Source organism: Chinchilla lanigera, unplaced genomic scaffold (genome assembly GCF_000276665.1).
Source record: "Chinchilla lanigera isolate Chin_1 unplaced genomic scaffold, ChiLan1.0 scaffold00008, whole genome shotgun sequence".
Taxonomy (NCBI): domain Eukaryota; kingdom Metazoa; phylum Chordata; class Mammalia; order Rodentia; family Chinchillidae; genus Chinchilla; species Chinchilla lanigera.
In genome coordinates this window covers 28,410,140-28,428,499 of record NW_004955409.1, presented here as the reverse complement: position 1 = coordinate 28,428,499, position 18,360 = coordinate 28,410,140, and the positions used below count along the sequence as shown (strand labels likewise).

The window sequence follows — 18,360 nt, the reverse complement described above, 5'->3', positions numbered from 1 at the left end:
CATCAGAAGAAAAATATTTATGAGCTTCTACTTTTCATTAGAACATATGTATTTTATTTTTCTTTCAAGGTCTATGGCATATAGCTTTCATTTGTTCTATGGATTATTTTTCAAAGCATTGATTCATTTTGGAACAAGTGATATTTAACCAGACACCCACTTTCAATTTAGGTGGCTCGTGGGGTTGAAATACATGACTATTTAATGAATTTATTGAGTTGTAAGCAAAACCATTATAAAATATTTGAAATGAATAGGTTCTGCCTTGGTGAAATTTGTCTTAAAAACTGGGTACAGTGGCAAAATTTTACTATTCTTACTGTGATAAAGAAAACTCAGAGGGAGGATCTCTGCACATTTGACCTTTTATTAAGAGCTCCTGCCATCTTCTATCAGGTTGTTTCTGGTTTTTTTGTGTGTGTGTCGTTGCTGTTTGGCAGTCTTAGGGACTGAACCCAAGGCCTGCTCACTGAGTTATATCTCCAGGCCTTTTTTGTTGTTGTTGTTTTGTTTTGAGACAGAGTCTCACTAACTAACTACATTGCCAAGGCTGGGTCGGGACTCTGAGCTTCTGTGTTAGCCTCCCAGAGGTCTGGAGTTAGTATACCACCTTGCTCAGCTTCCTGTCAGTATTTTAAAATCTGACATCAGCATCTTCCAAAAAAAAAAAAAAAAACCTTTTGCATGTCTGACAGGGTAGAGTGAGTAGGAAATAATAGTGAATAGGAATTATGCTTTTGAAAATCCTGGTCTTTGTGAGAGTTCTTCATTCATAAAATCCTTCTGTTTATGAAAGAACAGCACTATGAGAGGTTATTTAATGTATTCTCATGTTACAGCACGAATAGCAAAGACTAAATATAATAGTTGAAAGATTTGGCTTAATTTTTTTATTGATATTGCAACCTGATTCAGTTGTCCTTAAAAATAAAAGTTATTTCTTCTCAATATGTCTTATAGGACAAATACTGAAATAATCTTACATTCAATTTGATTATTACCTGTGACCTTCATCATGAGATCAGGTTTAGTATAGGAAGCAGTTCTTTCTTCAAGGGATTATCTGAGTACAACAAATTCAACCTTATTGAATTGAGTCACAGTGAGCATTAGGTAGGCAGAGTTTTGACCTTAAGAGGTTAAATTTAGCATCACTTAAGTTGTACTCACTGTCTTGTGAAATTCTCTATCAAAAAACAACAGGTGTGTGTGTGTGTGTGCATGTGTGTGTATATGTGTGGGTAATTTTCATAGTCAAATAAGTTATTTTTATTTAAAAAAATAAAAACAGGAAAACATTAATAAACAGACATCCATTCACAAAATAGCGTAAGAACAGTACAAACAAAATAGAGTTATAGACAAAGTTGTACGAAATTAACCATGGTTGTTGTGTTACTTATTGATATCTTCAAAGTGGTTTCTCAAGGAAACAAATAGAGACATACAAGATTGATCAAACAAGTAATCATTAACTGTTCCTTTCTGTAGAGCAATAGAAGACAGTAGTACAACTGTGTTAGCCATCCTGTATATACATACTTGCATAATTTCCCCTTCTTTCCCTTCTCGTTTCCCACACCTCACATAGTGAAGTAAGTTTAGGAACTAATATACTCTGTATTCCGAGCCTCCATTTTGGAGTGTTCCATGTATCTGAGAATATTAAAGTTGTGCTCTGAAATAAATGCCTTTTTTTTTTCAGTACTAGGGATTGAATACAGGGCCTTGCACGGAGGTATATGCCCACTCCTTCTTACTGATTGATTGATTGATTGATTGATTGAGACAAGTTCGCACTAAGTTCCCCAGCTATCTCAAACTTGCAATTTTTTTTTTTTTGCCTCAGCTGTCTGATTAGCTGGGATTACAGGGCTGGCCCAGGTTATTTCATTCTTTAACCTAGATCTTTTAAATTTTATGTTCGAATACAAATAGTTAAGAGGCAAGTAGTTCTGATGTTCTTTTAGACAAATAGCAGATCTTTTCTATTTACCATGCTTTAGATGCTATATATTAGCAGATTTTCTTTTTTTGGGTAACTGCACACTGACTGACATCATAGGATGGTACAGCTATTTCCTGAGTATGTTTTTTTCTTAGCTTCACCTGTTGACTTCTTTCTATGAAAGATGAGAATTTATTTAGTTTATGTCCCATACCACCTCTCTCACACACCTGTTTACAGATATGTACACACACACACACACACACACACACACAATTCTCATCCTTCCATTCTTCAAAATTATGTTGTAATTTGGGTTATAGCAACATTTAGTTTTAAATAGTTAAGAATATGTTGATGAAGTTTACATCTAAACCACCCAGAACAATAGCTGTGTCATATGATGATAGCTATGATTGTGATGCATTAGTTAAAAATTACACATAGGTGATTTCTAGAGCCTATTGAGAAGAACCACTTGTTCTACTTTTTATATAACATTGTGTTTCTTTCTGGAGTTTATTATTGTTGTCTTATTTTTCAATTTTATATTTCTACCAATAGTATATAAGAATTCTCCTTTCTCTGCCTTTTCACCAGCGTTTGCTATTTTTATCTTTTTTATGTTAGCCATTGTAATTGGTTTGAGGTGGTATTATGATTTTGATTTGCATTTCCCTCACTAGTGAGATTATTTTTTAATTACTTGTTGGTTGTTTGTATGTCTTCTTTTAACAAGTGTCTACTTTAGTTCCTTATAGGCTAGAGCTGTTTTTGCTTCTTAAGGATAACAATTGTCTCAATGTTGTTGAGAAATCCAAAGCAATCTCCTCTATGATCCTTTGTATATGCTGCTACCTCCATCCCAAAGCTCATTCCTGGGACTGGAACAAAGTTTCCAAGTCCTCAGAGACGCAGTTCTCTTCTGTCATGGACGTGTGACTTTACCCATGGATAATTGCCAACTTGGGAATCTCACCTAAGCATCAATATCCATAGTATTTATCTGGGTTTCATTATATAAGCTTGATTGATTGAGTCATTACCACATGGTTTTCCTAAAGTCCCAATCCTTTAATCACATGGTGGGTCTTTCTGTCTGGCCAGGTCTTATCCTGAGTCACCTCATTAACATAAACTATCAGGTATGACTTGAGGAGCCCATCATGAATGACAAGGATATGCCTATCATTCAGAGAATGTCCACAGTTTATAGGTTACCTTCCAGGACCTAGGACAAAGGCTAGCCTTCTTTTGTAGTACAGTTAATTCCTTGACATACACATACTTCCACCTCGACCTGCGGAGGTATCTGGTTCCATCAATTCCAAATTACTTTCAGGAAGAGTTGGGGATATAGCTCAGTGGCACAGTACCTGCCTGGCAAGCACTAGGTAACGAATTCAGTTTAAAAAAGAAACCTTTCAGGATTTTGAAGTAAAAGTAAGGTTGGTTCTTTGCTCTATACATTACTGAACCAGGATTTGGCTTTTTTCAAGTTAGCTAAGTCATTTATTATGTGTTTATCTAATTTGTTGCTTCCAGAAATTGCCCCCCTCTATTCCTAAGTGTTTATACTTACTAGAAAACCTTTCAGTATTATTAGTAGGTTTTCAGAGAGAGAGAATATAGATATGTGTATTTAATTGGCTGTTTCTACCCAGAAATTGCCCAGCACTCTCTCAATTTATTTTCTGTAGCAGAAGATAGTTTTCTGTCTTTATTTTTATAGAATACTTATTATTGTCTGGGAAATATACAGTGAAATAGCAAATACATCAATATTACTGCATTAATGCAGAGAACTAATTAATTTAGATTTCAGAATCTTTAAAGATGATGCTTTTAAGGGTTAATTTCTACTGTACATATTGAGATCATAAAAGATAAAAATAACCTCATCATTTGTTGACTGGGGCTAAAATGTGGACATAGAAAGTGATCTTTTATCTTCAATGTGATCTATTTTTGGACTGTTTGAATTAATATATATTAATGTAAAATTAATTTTAAAAGCAATTTTAGAATAAAAAAGTGAAAACATTGCATAAAGTAACCCTTAAATTTTTCCACTTTGTCTGTGATGCTAGGGTGGTGAGTAGGGTTAATGGAGAACTAAAAATGGAAAATTCTTTTTATAGTTAATGGATTAGCTAGGACAGAACATAGAGCTCCTTTAATCACCCTAATATAAAAGTCAGACTAATTTCTCTCTCTCTCTCTCTCTCTTGCTCTCACTCATGGATCTGTCTCTCACTCTTTGTATCTCTTTCTCTCACACCTAACAGAGTTTTTAAGGTTATGTTTTATGTTTATTATGTCTTTGCCTGGAAAAGGGGATGTTGACATTCTCAATTCTTCTTATTTCAATTTACTGGTGAAATGTAGTGTATGTACTGACCATTCTCCACCATTCTAGCATAAACTTTAATCTGATTTCTTTTTTTAAACAATCTTTTAGAGTTCCTGCTCAGAGACATTCATTCCAAGCTCTGTCATAGCGTTCAAAGCTCAGAGGGCTGCGACTTTCCTGTAGCCTTATCTGTTCTCAGCTACAGTAAGTTCCCAGTTCTTTTAGGTCTACCTTCTCTAATTTTATGATGTTAAAATAGCTTTGTTCAAGCAGGCCCCCACCCCAAATCCTTCATCAACTTCTGTCTACGGCTGCCTGTCTAAATCGGACCCATTTTTACAAGCTCACCTTAAATGTTATCTTCTCCAGTAAATGATCCCTCTTATCTTCCCCCTCCCCCATGTGTAATGAGACTTCATTGGGATTTCATTGAACTTTATTTTGCTTTCTACGTATTTGACTATGGTAGGTATGGTGTGTATTTGTGTGTGTGTATGGGTGTGTGTGTGTATGTTTGTGCATTGTGTGCACATATGCATGAAGCAGAGAAGAAAGGTAGAGGAGAGGGAGGTATTAAATTTTAATTTTCTTGAGGGTAAATATGATAAGAATATAAGTAAAATGCCCTTTACAGAGCTGTTTCTCAATAATATGAGTTAATTAGAAATGAATCTTATTTCATTTTCTTGGCGTTAATAACACTGACAAAAACAATTGTGTAGATTACTTATTAGTGGTTTACAAATCCAGTCACTTTCAACATTTTCATGAACAATTAAAAGGTGGATAACTAACGCTGAAAGATGATTTTTAGCAACTTGGGTTGAGGGTGAGAGAGCTGAGCATGTGCTAATATTCTCTGCATCCAGGTCCACACATTGACGATCATGGCTGCCATTGAGGCTGACTGTTAAAAGCAACCAAATGAATCTTTGTGACAGGAACCGATTTCTGTAGTGAAAGAAAGACAACATGGGGTGGGGGCATGACGACCACCCCAGTCATTCTAGGCATCACTGCCATGGAAATAATATGAATATCCAGGAAGAGGGATGGGAAGAGTTGCTGTGGAAGAAAAATATTTTATGAAGTGTGGTATGGCTGACAGAAGACTCTATGCTCTGGAAAAGAGTTAGTGGGTGGTTAAGGAGAGAACCTGGAAACTGTGCCTGGTCTATAAGTGATTAACAGAATGTAACAGAATGTAATAGCCATCTGTCCAGGGCAAAGCTGTAACCAAAAATATAAGAGAGGGGATGAGGAAAGGAGAGAGGGAGAGGGAGAGAGGGAGAGGGAATGGGAGGGAAGGAAAGAGGAAAGGAGGAAGGAGGGAGAGAGGGAGAGGGGAGAGGCGGGAGAGAGGGAGGGAGACTAATAATAACACCACTAGACCTTTCAAACTGTAGAATTCTGTGTGGCTCTCTGTGAACATTCTCTTTCCCCCGGTGTCCTCCTCACTGATATCTGCTTGCAGGCTAGCCTGTTATTACAGGAGGATTAGAAAGTGAGACTAATCTGGGGTTACTTGATCTCACTAAACAGTGTTATTCTGGGTGAATGCTGGAAGGCATGGGGCTGAGCAGAAAGACGGCAAAGGAAAAGGTATCAGACGGCTGTCGTGGAAATTTCCTTAGGTGTGTCTGACAAAAGCTATACTGTTTTTTTTCCTAAATACAAATATAACTTTATATTTGGCAACAAATCTTTGGTTTTCATACTAAAGAGCTTAATTCCATTTAAAGTTTCTCAGTTCTTGACCCTGTAAGAGCCATAGAAGTAGGGAGACGGGCAGCAAGACTTAAAGCTAGGTGATAAATTAGATCCTCATTTATCTGGGTAGACAGCACCATTTAATTAAGCAATCTGTTAAACTGGCTTTTGTCTTTTCTTTGCAGAATCCAATTCTCCTGTGTTGGACTCTGATATTTAGTGTACCTCCTGAGTTATTTTTCCTTAATGCAATCAAATCATGAGTGCTAATCTTAGACAAAAAATGTGGAGTCCAGAGGATTTTTTCTTTCTAAAATGTCTGTATAAATGGGCTCTGTGAAGAGCAGTTATGAGACTATAAATGAAAGAAAGAAAGGTGGAGGAAAAAAAAGGACACAATTGATATCTAATTTCTCCTACCTCTATTTTGTAATATGTGTGATATAGCAAACAAATTTGTTTGGCTAAAATTATGCTTTAGTTACTTATGTTTTTTTTTTTTTTTTTCCACTTATGTTTTAAAGAGTAAGCAGGACACAGAAAGACTGAGAATAAGCATTTAGGTTTAGGATTGAATTACATGATGATAAGACTGTGTCTCAAACAGTATGCATAATTATGTTTTCTCACTTGGAAAGAACAGTTTCTTTCTGAGAAAGAGAAGGAGCTTGAAGCTATTTGGTTCAGACTGGCTCTGTCGGCAGGTTAAATTAACACTGTACTATGTTTTTCTCATTTTAGGATGCTTGGTTTTTGTGGAGAGTATAGTCTTGATTCTTCTGAACTGTGATTGGATGTTCTCTGTCCATCCAAACACTCTTTGCTGTAGTGATTCTTGTTTTGGCAACTGGCTCCTTTTTCTCTGCTCACTTATCGCTGCTTTTTTTCAAAATGCCTGCTATAACTCCACAGTTCTGAAGCTTATATGTTAGCTTCCACTGCGCAGCAGTCCTCTTTCAACAAGAAATTTAGGCCACTGAGGGCCTATGAAGCTGGTCCCCTGCAGGCATGAGGCAGCTCTCACACAGGTCTTTATCTTATTTGGCCACCAGAAGAGAGCTGGGGGCTGGGGTGCGGGGAGGAGGAGCCATATGCTTAATCTTAAAGGGACATTAGTGACAAAAGCATTTACAGTGAGTACGGTAGGGAGATACCAGATTTTCTGCTCTTTTATTTAACAGAAAAAAATGCAGGAGAAGGGAGAAAGCAATGGGTAGTTTTGATACCTGGGTAGCTGGAAGTTTTGCCGTCTGATCTGGCTTCAGAACACTCTGCTGATTTAAAAACGTCGTTTATTCAAGTCTAACATTCTGCTAACTTTAGCTTCGACTCAGAACTTGTGAACTGTCACAGAGAGAGAGAGAGAGAGAGAGAGAGAGAGAGAGAGAGAGACAGCAGAAACAGGCCTTATTAATATGCAATCTATGGTATGTTTTCTTTTGTTCCTATAGGATAGTAAAAAAAATAATGTAAGGAAAATCTTCCCAAAGATTAAGAAGAAAAAGACTTTAAAATCATTCCTGTGTGTAGCTTCTGTACTTCATATACTGCCTCTTTAGATTTGTGAAAAGAAAAGGATTGGATGGGTGCTATATTTAACAGCTGCTGGGATAAAGATAGTATTATCTGTACTGCTGGACAGGTGACCACACAAGCGTTTGAAAAGAGGGAGAGAATGGTAAGCCTGTTGGGCCCCAACGAACTCTTTCATTATTTCTCTCATTTTATCTTGAAGTCAGAGTATAACTCCATGGATATTTGTGTGCACTTCGCCTAATCCTTTCGTTGGCATCATCATAAGTTTTTGTGGCTTTGTTATGTTCCTTAAATTTTTCAGGACTAGAAAAGTAAGATAACTTATAAAAGAAAAGGATACCACATAGTATGAATGTGCTGAATTTCCTACATTCCAATGGACTAATTTGATGGGGAGGCAAATTTGAATGATTATGATAAGGGCGGGAAAGTGGTAACACAAAGATTGTTACTGTAGTTTCCATAATTTCAAACATTTTTTCCTGGAATTATACATTTATCTTTCAATTCAAATGTGGTTTGGTAAAAATCAGAACTAGATTATGGTCACCTATGGGTGCTACATTTAAATGTGAATCACTAGAATTTAAAACCAAATGTTTATAGTAAATGCTTTTCACAGAAATGTATAATTAATCCACTTTATGCCATTTCCCAGGCTGGCTATGCTATTATGACATGTGGCATTTTTTCTCAGCGGGAGATATATTGGAAGGAAAGTAAACAAACAGAAGTCAAAATGAAAATTAAATCCATGCTTTGCTTTGCTTCTCTGGGTTATAGAAACTCCCTTGTTTAAAATCTGAGTAGTTAAATGTGGAAATATCACTTCCAAGTTGAAATTTTACATATGCAAGGACACGTTGGTTTGTTAGTTTAAATTACAGGTTTTCTTGCCCTTTCCTAATGTGTTATGTATGTGATGCACATCCTGTCCTCCTTACCGACATTTTGTTTAATATTTTTATTCCATTTTTCTCTGCATATATAGCCATATCCATGTTGTTAGTCTTAAAGAGGCAAATTCCTAGATAGGAGAATCTCCCGTATTTGTTCCTCTGAGAAAAATTAGCAACATGTAATGCATAAATGATGTTTTACAAAATATTTTTTCATTACAATTTCTTTCTATTAAGTAGGACAAATTTATTGACATTTGTGAGCTTTGATTTTTTAAAATTAATTTTATTGGTTCATTTTAGATATACATATTGCATACCACCTTAGATACACATAATGATTACATTCATCATAATAAATTTTACCAGAACATAATATATCTTGATTCATCTTTTCCCCCTAATCCTCTCCCCTCATTCAACCACTCTTCCACTCCTTCTTTACAAAGGCTTTGTTTCTATTTTTTCCTCCTATTCTCTTTTTAAAATTTTCCCTTCCTTCCTTTTCCCATCCCCCTTCCCTTGTTCTCCTTCACATTTGAATATTTTCTTCCTATTTCACAATCTCTATTATACTTTTTGGTCCTTATTTACACTTTCAGTTTCTCACATCAGAAAAAATGCGATATTTACACAGGTGTTTCTAACTTATTTCACTTGAGTCTATGGTGTCAAGGTGCATTCATTTACATTGAAATGTTTCTAGTTTATCCTTCTTTATGGCTGAGTAGTAATCCATTGCATAAAGATACACACTTTTATCCATTCATCCACTGATGACATTTGGGCTATTACAGCATTTGGCTGTTACAAATTGTGCTGCTTTAAACATGGATGCATGTATATTGCTGTGTTATGATGCTTTCAATTCTTTTGGGAAGATACCAAAAAGGGAAATAGATGAGTCAAAAGGAACCTCTACTTTTAGTTTTTTTGAGGAATCTCCATACTGATTGATACCAATATACACTCCCACCAAAGGGGACAAGGGTTCCATTTTCCCCACAGCCCCACCAGTATTGTTATTGGATGATTTCTTAAAAATAGCCATTCTGTCTGGAGTGAGATGGAATCTCAGCATTGTTTTCATTTGCATCTCTCAAACGACCAATGATGTTGAGCATTTTTTCATATTTTTTTTGCTATTTGTACTTCATCTGAGAAATATCTATTTGTTTGAGATGCCTGTTTTTGAATTGGGTCTCTAAATTGGTGGGTGGCATTTTAAAATTCTTTATATATTCTATTTCCCTGCCTCAGCCTCCCAAGGTCTGGGATTACAGGCATGTGCCACCATGCCTGGATTCCTTGCTATTTTTAGGAAGTCTTTCTCTTTATGATTGCTAATCTCAAATCTGTCTTCTAGATCTGATATTCTGTCCTTGCATTTGTTGATCCTGCTGTATATACTTTAAGTAGAATTTTTAATCTCCTGGATATCTGTTTGGGGTTTCATGGATTCTGTTTCTTTGCTGTGTTGGATTGGCATCATTATTTTCCTAAGCTTCTCTATTTTTTATCTGTATCTACTCTATGTTCACTAACCATATCTTTCATTATGATCATCATTTCTTTAGTTATCTGAGAAATAATTTCTGATTTGTTTTTCTCTAGAACCTCATTCATCTGCTTTGTTACTTCTGCTGTTACCATTTTGGAGAACTCAAGTGGGTGATTTTTGACTTGTTCTACCTTAGTGCCCCTGGGTTTGCCTTAGTGAGCTGGAGGTCTGGGGTTGCATCTTACTTCTGTGTCATCTCATTTTCTATTTTTAAATTTTTTTTTCTCTGTTGGTGCTTGTGTATTGATCATGGCAAGTAGCTTTATTACTAGTTCTGAGAATGATTTAGGAAATGACTACTTTTCACAGATGTCTTTTCAGTATAACTGGCTTTTGGCTTTTGCGTCTATTGTAACATCCTACTTTTTAATTTATTAGGGGTGAGAGGTTGCTGTCTATTTGGTCTAGCCCCTGGTTCTTTGATACTGGATTATAGTATTGTTTATGACACTCAGACAATCTCAGTCTTGACATACAAGGAGAAACAAATGATTAGATGAACTATGTCACTTTGGCTAAAGTAGGACAATCAGTAATAATAATAGTATCAAATACAAACTATGGTAACTATTAATTTGCCATCTATAACCATAGGAACAAGATTTATAATTATATAACAAAATGTAAAACAAATCAGAAAAGTATATACAGTAAATATACCCTTGGTTGAGCAATTTTACCCTCTGGTGAGAAACTTTAAAAGGGACAGGAGAAAAAAAGTAGAGAAATAAAAGAAGAGAAAGAAATTCAATACAAGATTGAAGGACAAAGGAAGATTAGCTAAGCTTTTGGAGATTGATGAAGAAGACAGGAGGGAAACAAAGAAGGACAAAATGAAAACAATGTTCACACTCATGAAAAAAATAAGAATATACAATCAAAATATAAAGAAAAAAGAGATTTCTCTGTGATTTTAAGCCTACAGTTATCTTTTAGGGGTTTATAGTTTTATGGTAGTGCCCACTTCAGGGCATGTCTTTGCTGTCACTGATAGACAAAGGAGGCTGACAGAGATCCATACTCTATTATCCCTACAAACCTGCAATAGGAATGAAGTGGGGTGCCAATTCAGCCCTGCAGAACGTCAGCTTGATGTCTCTGGTTGTGGGCCTATGACCCAAGTTCTTCTGCCCACAACATTATGGGTGTTTCTTGCTGGTTTGACCTCAGATGCCCAACCCAGACATTGTGAACCCTGAGATGAAGCCTACCCATGGCTGCTTCATAGCCCAGGTTCAGCTGGCCCCAACCCTAAAGAGTGTCCAGACAATCATTCTCTCTTGGAGACATTAGACTTGAAGTCACTCACCAGCTGCAGCAACCCATAGTATGCACTGTTCTGCTCCACTGGTATGTTTCTCTGTGGAGGTCTCCAGGGTTCCATGCTGTCACTGGACCTCTGTAGACTCAAGCCCCCATCTTATGCTGCCAGATGAGAGTCAGGGAGAATGCACAGTTTGTTAATGAGCTGGAACTCAGGGAGGTGGCACTGTTTGTCACATCCCTCTTCTGCCTTGAAATCTATCATCACACTCTCCTTATGGGCTCCAGCTCTGCCTTCAGAACATTCCTGGGTCTTGGGTATCCACTTCCCTCCATCTTCTCTTCCCCAAGTTTCTATACTCCAGCATCTGGTCGCCCAATTTCAGGAAGGCTAATTTGCCACAGCTCACCACTCCACCATCTTTGTGAGCTTTGATTTTAGGAGAGCTATCTTTTAGCAGCTACACAGCTCATTATAGGTAGAAAGATTCCAAGAGTTTGAAAACCTCTGGAAGAGTAATTGTGGCAGTTATAGATACTTAGGGCAAGAGAAGATCTCACTATTTACCTAGTTCATTTTTTTTTTCATTTTGTAGATTAGGCAACTGATGCCAGAAATATGGAGTGTTTTACCCCAAGTCATATAAGACTTCACTGTGCTTAGCCTGCGTGAAAATTTTGTAGGTTTGGACATATATTGCACTGAGCTAACTCTTGGTATGTTCTTTAATTTACAGTAGGATATGGGTTCCACAGACAGCCCTACCTTAACTTAGGAGTTTCAAAGAGAACACAGTGGCCAGCTACCATTTTTCAGTTGTGCAGTGCTCTTGGGTAGGAATATGTGGGATAGTGGGAGAATGTGGGAATAGCTGAAAGAGTTCATTTTACACAACTTCAGCGTTTAGTTGTTTTCTTGGATGAATCTTCTTAGATAAAAGGAATCATTGTGGCCCTAATATGCTGCTTAATTATAACTGGTTCTGTGTTCTAGAACAGCAAACTTTTATTAACCTTTTGTATCAATCCTTCACCAGGTTTGTGATTCTAAAACTAGAGAAGGGCAATGAATCCATTAAAAATTTAAAAGTTTTGGAAAATCAGAGTCAGAGCCTATAGCTATGATATAATTTTTGAAAAAGTATTTTAATTCATTCTTTCTGGAGTTTTATTCCTTCAGGTGAAATTTCTTTGCCTTCTAATTTTTTTTTAATAGCCAATTCTAGTGTTACTGTTATTTTAAAAACAGAATACAGAGTTAGGGTAAAAACAAAACAAAAACACACAGAATACAGTAGTACTGCACAATAGGCTAGGCGTGGTGGTACCTACCTCTAATCTTAGCCTTCAGGAAGCTGAGGCAATAGGATCCCAAATTCAAGGCCAACCTGGGCCAAATAGTCAGACCCTGGCTCAAAATGATCAATAATAACATTAACAACCATAATAATAATAGTAATAATAATAACCATAATAATGATGTTTGAAATGCAAAAATGATTAAAAATATGGAGAGTGGACTTTTTCTCTCTTACAAATGGTCAAAGAAATCTATTGAATGGAAACCTAAAGCTTTCTTTAGGCACCAAAGTGATGAGTCTACTTGTCACATACATTTTGCCTTGTTAACCATAAGAAAGTGAAGAACCTACTTAAATATATTTCGGTTTCTGTAATTCATCTGTAAATTTCTTTGTCATTTAATTGAAAAGTTAGATGCTCAAGAAATTAGGAGAGAAAATTGACTGCAGTGCTGGAAGGATTCTGAAATAATGTGTTATAGAAGTAACTCACTCTCAAAGCTTTTGTTGTTTGAACAAGTCTTTTTAATTCCCTGTGCCATTTTGTTTTTACAGAAAGTTACATGTTTCTGGTCAAACTGGTGGTTGTTTTGATTTCTCCCTGTTTATGTAGGTAAAAATAACTTTGCTTTTGTTAATAAATGAATATTAAGTATCTAAAGAAATAAGAGCTACTCTCTGACAATCACATTAAATTTCTGATCTTTAAGTCAGCTACTTTCCATCTTTGTAAGAATGAACATATAAACTAACTTGAATATATAGAATAAGAAAAATTCGTAAATGGCAAAGAATCCATTGCCTTAAGTAGAAGCTAAAAATATTATCTATTTCGAATGTTTATTTTGAAGTACAAGAGCCTAAAATTTATGTTGTATTAGACTGCTTCCAGAAGAAAGATAAATTCAATAGCAGCATCATTAGTAAATTAACTAACTTCATTTTAAAAAGACTGTTTGTTATGACTTACACTTGTTATTTTCACTGATTTTTTAAAGAGTCTACTGTTATTTGTTTTCAGTAAATTACTCTGGAAATTACACAAGCCTTTAAAAATATAACCGAATGTTAATACAATTTAGGTTGAGCATTAATCAGATCTGTCTGATCTAATCCATGACTTACACTTTTTAAGAAAGTAAATGTTTGGAATTGGTAAGTTGTATTTATTTATCTAATAGAGATGAGCAGTATCTGAAATCAGCACAATATTTTTAGTAATTAGAACATCTTCTTTCACTAGGTATTCATGTACTGAATATATTGACTATGGTAAAAATGATGTTTGGGTGCTGATAGGAAAGCCCCCAAAATCATGGCTTACATAAGATAGAAGTTTATCTCTCACACATGAAAAAAGTCAAGGGCTGCAGTAAAGACTGGTACCATAGCTCCGCGTTATCGTATAGAGCCCAGTTTCCATCTCTGTGCTCCGCCATCCTTCCTGGAGATGCTCAAAAGCGTCTCTGGATCTGAGTTGGCATCTGGAGCTCCTCCAGCCATCAAGTGCATATTACAGGCTGAAATAAGAGGGAAAAACAGAAGGGCAGACAGGGGAAATAATGTTCTTTTTCAACAGCTTTCTCAGAATTTTTACATATAGTTTCACTTATTTCTCCTTAGGCAGAACTTAGCCACATGGCTACATCTAGCTGCAAAGGAAATAGGGAAGGTTTTTGTTTTTTTGTTTTTTTTTTTTTTGTTTGTTTTTCTCTGGTACCGGGAACCGAACTCACGACCTTGCGCTTGCTAGGCAGGCGCTTTTGCCGCTGAGCTAAATCCCCAGCCCCGGAAATAGGGAAGGTAATGTGAAATTTTCAGCCGGAATATTCATAGCTAAAATTCAGTCAGGTTCCTAAAGAGTGAGGGGAGGATGGATGTTTGGGTAGACAGCAGCACTGTAACGCTGTGTTCCTGTTGTATGCTGCGTCTTGGGGCTACCAAGCAGAAAATCAAAATAACTCTTTGTGTTTTTGTTATGAGAAATGGTTTCTTAATTTAGAATTCTGGCTTAATTTAGAAATCCTGTTTCTTCTGTGAAGTATCATTTCTTTATTTGGCAATCTGATCTGACTCTTGCTTTTTCCTTTCCTCTTCTCTTTTAGCTGTTTTGGAAAGAAGTAAGGTTTAGAATTCTCCATGTTAACTATGAGTGTGACACTCTCCCCGCTGAGGTCACAGGACCTGGATCCCATGGCTACTGATGCTTCACCCATGGCCATCAACATGACACCCACTGTGGAGCCGGGAGAGGGAGAAGAGGCCATGAAGGACATAGATTCTGACCAGCAGTATGAAAAACCACCCCCACTGCATACAGGCGCTGACTGGAAGATTGTCCTTCATTTACCTGAAATTGAGACCTGGCTCCGAATGACGTCAGAGAGGGTCCGAGACCTAACCTACTCAGTCCAGCAGGACTCAGACAGCAAACATGTGGACGTGCATCTAGTTCAACTAAAGGTAAGGCAGGTTTCTGGGCACAGATTCTCCCAGGACAGAATCTGGAGAGACTGCGTCACCTGGACTCTGAGTTATACAATTCCCAATGAGGAAATGTTCATGAAGAAAAATAGAGTAGCAGGTCTGAAACCATTAGTCTTGAAGGTATAAATATGGGCAAAACAAATTCTGGTTTGATTTTTCTTCATTCACCAATTATTTATGGTAGAGAAAAACTGGGCTTTGGGGTTAGAACAGAGAAGTAGAGATGAAAGAGACCTTTTTGTGCAATATCTTAGAAATCAGCTGTAAAGAGTAACAGCATTTTGAAAAGTAGTATAAGAGGTTCAATAAAAGATTCATAAAGTATCAAGCTGAGCTGTGATTGTGAGCATATGCATGCGATTAGTATCTTCTGGGAAGGTGATGTTGTTTTTATGGAGAATGGTGGATTCTGGCCTTGTGAGGAAGGGCAATGTTTTCCTTTTAGAATGAATCTAAGAATGAATCTTTTCACTGAGGTACAATGCATCATGCTGAACAGAGGTACTTTTATAATAACTCATCTAAAGTTCAGACATTTAAAAAATGTCTGTGGCTTCCAGAGCCTTTATAAAAGCTTGGCTGTTGGCAAAAACAAATTGGAGATGCTCATGAAGAGTGGTATTGATAAAGTTTTTGGCGGAAAGCCCCCAAAATATGTATTGTAAATTCTGCACTGCCATAGTCTTTTCACTTACCCAGGTCCTTAAGGGAAATACATGCTTGGGTCAAAGACCAGCAAAACAAGGTAGTTTTATAACCAGTCGTGGCATTGGCTCCCAACCCATATATAAATTTCTAATCTGTTAGATGAAATATTAAGGAAAATTTCTTTATCTAAGCTGACTCATTCTAAATGACTTGAAGTCAAAGGCTAAGCGGATTCTTGGATCTAAGACTTTTGTGGCTTATAGGATATAGTCATCAGAAAAAAAGAAAAGGTAGTTAAGAGAGGACAAAGGTCTCAGGTCTGGCTTAGCCTTTTCAGGGTGGTTCAACAGGTCCTATGGCAGCCTTCTGCATTACGTTCAAGACAGAAACAGCAGGGGAGAACAGCCACAGTATCACAGATGGCTGGGCTTCTTACAGGTTAAGCAGACCTGGAGTCTCCTTTCCATAGGTTCCTGGGGAGAATGCACAAAAGGGGAACAAAGAGGTGATCAGGGACAAGCTTCAGTAGAATGCGAGTCCCAGCCAGCTTCCTGCTGTGGCAGCAGGGAGCGGTTGTTATGGGATAGCACAGGTTCTTGCTTCAGTGGTAATGCATATTAAAACTGAGGCAATCAGCATGAATTTCCAGAAAAAGCTTTAATTGGAAAGTAAGAGAAAATAAAGGGGAACGCAGCTCTGACAACGATCAAGCCAGTTCCCCTAACAAAGGAAAGTGAGAGAAGATAGAAATATAGATGATTTCTCAGACTGAAGGGGGCCTGGGTATGAAGAAGTGGAACAGATTGGCCAGTTCATGAAGAACAGGGCGCAGGTTTATGGGGTACTAAGGGGGCTGGGGGCTGCTCAATCATTGTCTCAGTCCTGGTTTTGTAGGTCTGGAGGAATCATCGTGACTTGAGAGATACTGTAGATTTGTTCCCATGAGATGAATCCTCATGATGTGAGGAGAAGGCTGGTGTACGTGGGATGATTGTCTCTGGGGCAGTTTCAGTCTTGTGATACTGCTGGCATTCAAGGAGACTGTAGACTTAGGGCAGTGGAGATTTCTAGGCAGAGCTGAGCACCTCTGTAAATCTCTTACCTGGTGTCATCAGTTTTGAAGGGTAAAGAGGTAGGCTATGCACACTTAGGGCTGATAAACCTTGCTTCACTTCTAGGCAAATGTTTCCAAAATGACTGACATACCCGTACACAGAACTGAGAAAGATTTGACTCAGAGTTTTACAAAAGGAAGATCAAGCTTTGTTCTACTTTTAGTTACCTCTTGGGTATTGGTAGGTCCAGGTGAAGCATCGTAATTTTTAGCAAAAACCACTTTTAAGTCCCTGACTGAATATCATACTTTTCACGAGTAACAGGTTGAGGGCCCAGGAATTTGTTCTCTATCCATTTGGTAGTCTCTGTGTCTTTTTTCACCCTCAGGGATTTTATCCTCCCTAATTTTAAGAAGAAATTTCCTTACGATCTCTCTCTCTTTAATGTTATGATTGATTATTTCACTGTCTGGTTATACTTTACTTTTGGGTGTTTAAGACTGAGTAGGTAATCAAAAATGACCTTTCTCTATCAGGGTCAGTCAAGAGTTACTTGTGGTGCCTTGTGAGGAGCTTTTTGATTCTTTTAATTTTTTCACTACCAATTATGCCATCTGCCAAGATGAGTGAGGGTCTTGCTGACCGGGTGGCTTCTTCAAAAGTATTGCTGGCCGTTCCCCTCTCCAATGACCCCCCTTTTATAGAATCCACACTGGGGACTTCTAGGGTCCGTACAAATTCCCTGCTCAGCAGGTCAGCTGACTCACCCGAGGAGTCCACTCATTTTGTGGATCCTAAATGATCCTGGAGGTCAAGGGCAAAAATACTCTTTTTTAGACCTTTTTTCCTGTTTATCTTTGGTTTCCAAGCCTAAGCTGTTAAACATCCAGATGGTCAATGGCACAAGTCTTGAAGTAAGAGTAGTAAGTCCTCATCCTTACTATTGTGGACATCAAGGGCACTTTGAAATATAAAATGTGATGGGAGAACAGTTACCCCTTCTACAAATCATGGTCAACATTATTATTAGGAGTCAGAGTCATGCTTTATTTGTCCTGTAAGTAAAGGCCTATCATCTTAAAATACTGTTCAGGTTACTTGCTAAAAGACAGACTCCTGTAGAATGCTAACATTCTTTCCTTAGCATGACAATTGTGACTGACATTATTATACCAAGAAAATTAAATTATCATTATTATCTTTCCAAAAATACATTTACATTCCCATTTTAGTGTAAAATAACATAAATATTGAATATGTTCTTTAGGTGGCCAAAGCCTAATCTTTTCATTATTGGAGTAACACTGCTTGGGATGTACAGTGGTAGACACATCGTAATATGAATAGGAACACAGAAACATAAAAGAAAAAAGTCTATTATTACAAACAACTTAAGTTTAAAGGGCATGAGTATGGCAAGATATATTCTAAAAATCTTGTCCACTTGAGGGAACATAAATGCGTGTAATGTACAAAGAAGTCAGTGATAATTAGCATCTCAGCTTTATAAAAGTCCTTCATACATTAAACTAGCTCTTACTTTTGAAGCAAAATTTAGAATCTGTGTTTTTGCATGTAATGGGTATACAAAGTTTAACA

At 37.1% G+C, this 18,360-nt stretch overlaps 1 protein-coding gene across 2 annotated transcripts in view; it reads left to right on the top strand.

The window, feature by feature from the left end:
• The window catches only part of Akap6 (A kinase (PRKA) anchor protein 6), a 449,068-nt gene that overhangs the window by 88,382 nt on the left and 342,326 nt on the right, over positions 1–18,360 (top strand). For both annotated transcript variants that reach the window (XM_005376946.2, XM_013510378.1), the window contains exon 2: positions 14,677–15,034. In XM_005376946.2, the coding sequence (XP_005377003.1) occupies positions 14,711–15,034 (324 nt within the window). In that variant the 5' untranslated portion in view covers positions 14,677–14,710. The remainder of the gene's footprint in view (positions 1–14,676; positions 15,035–18,360) is intronic.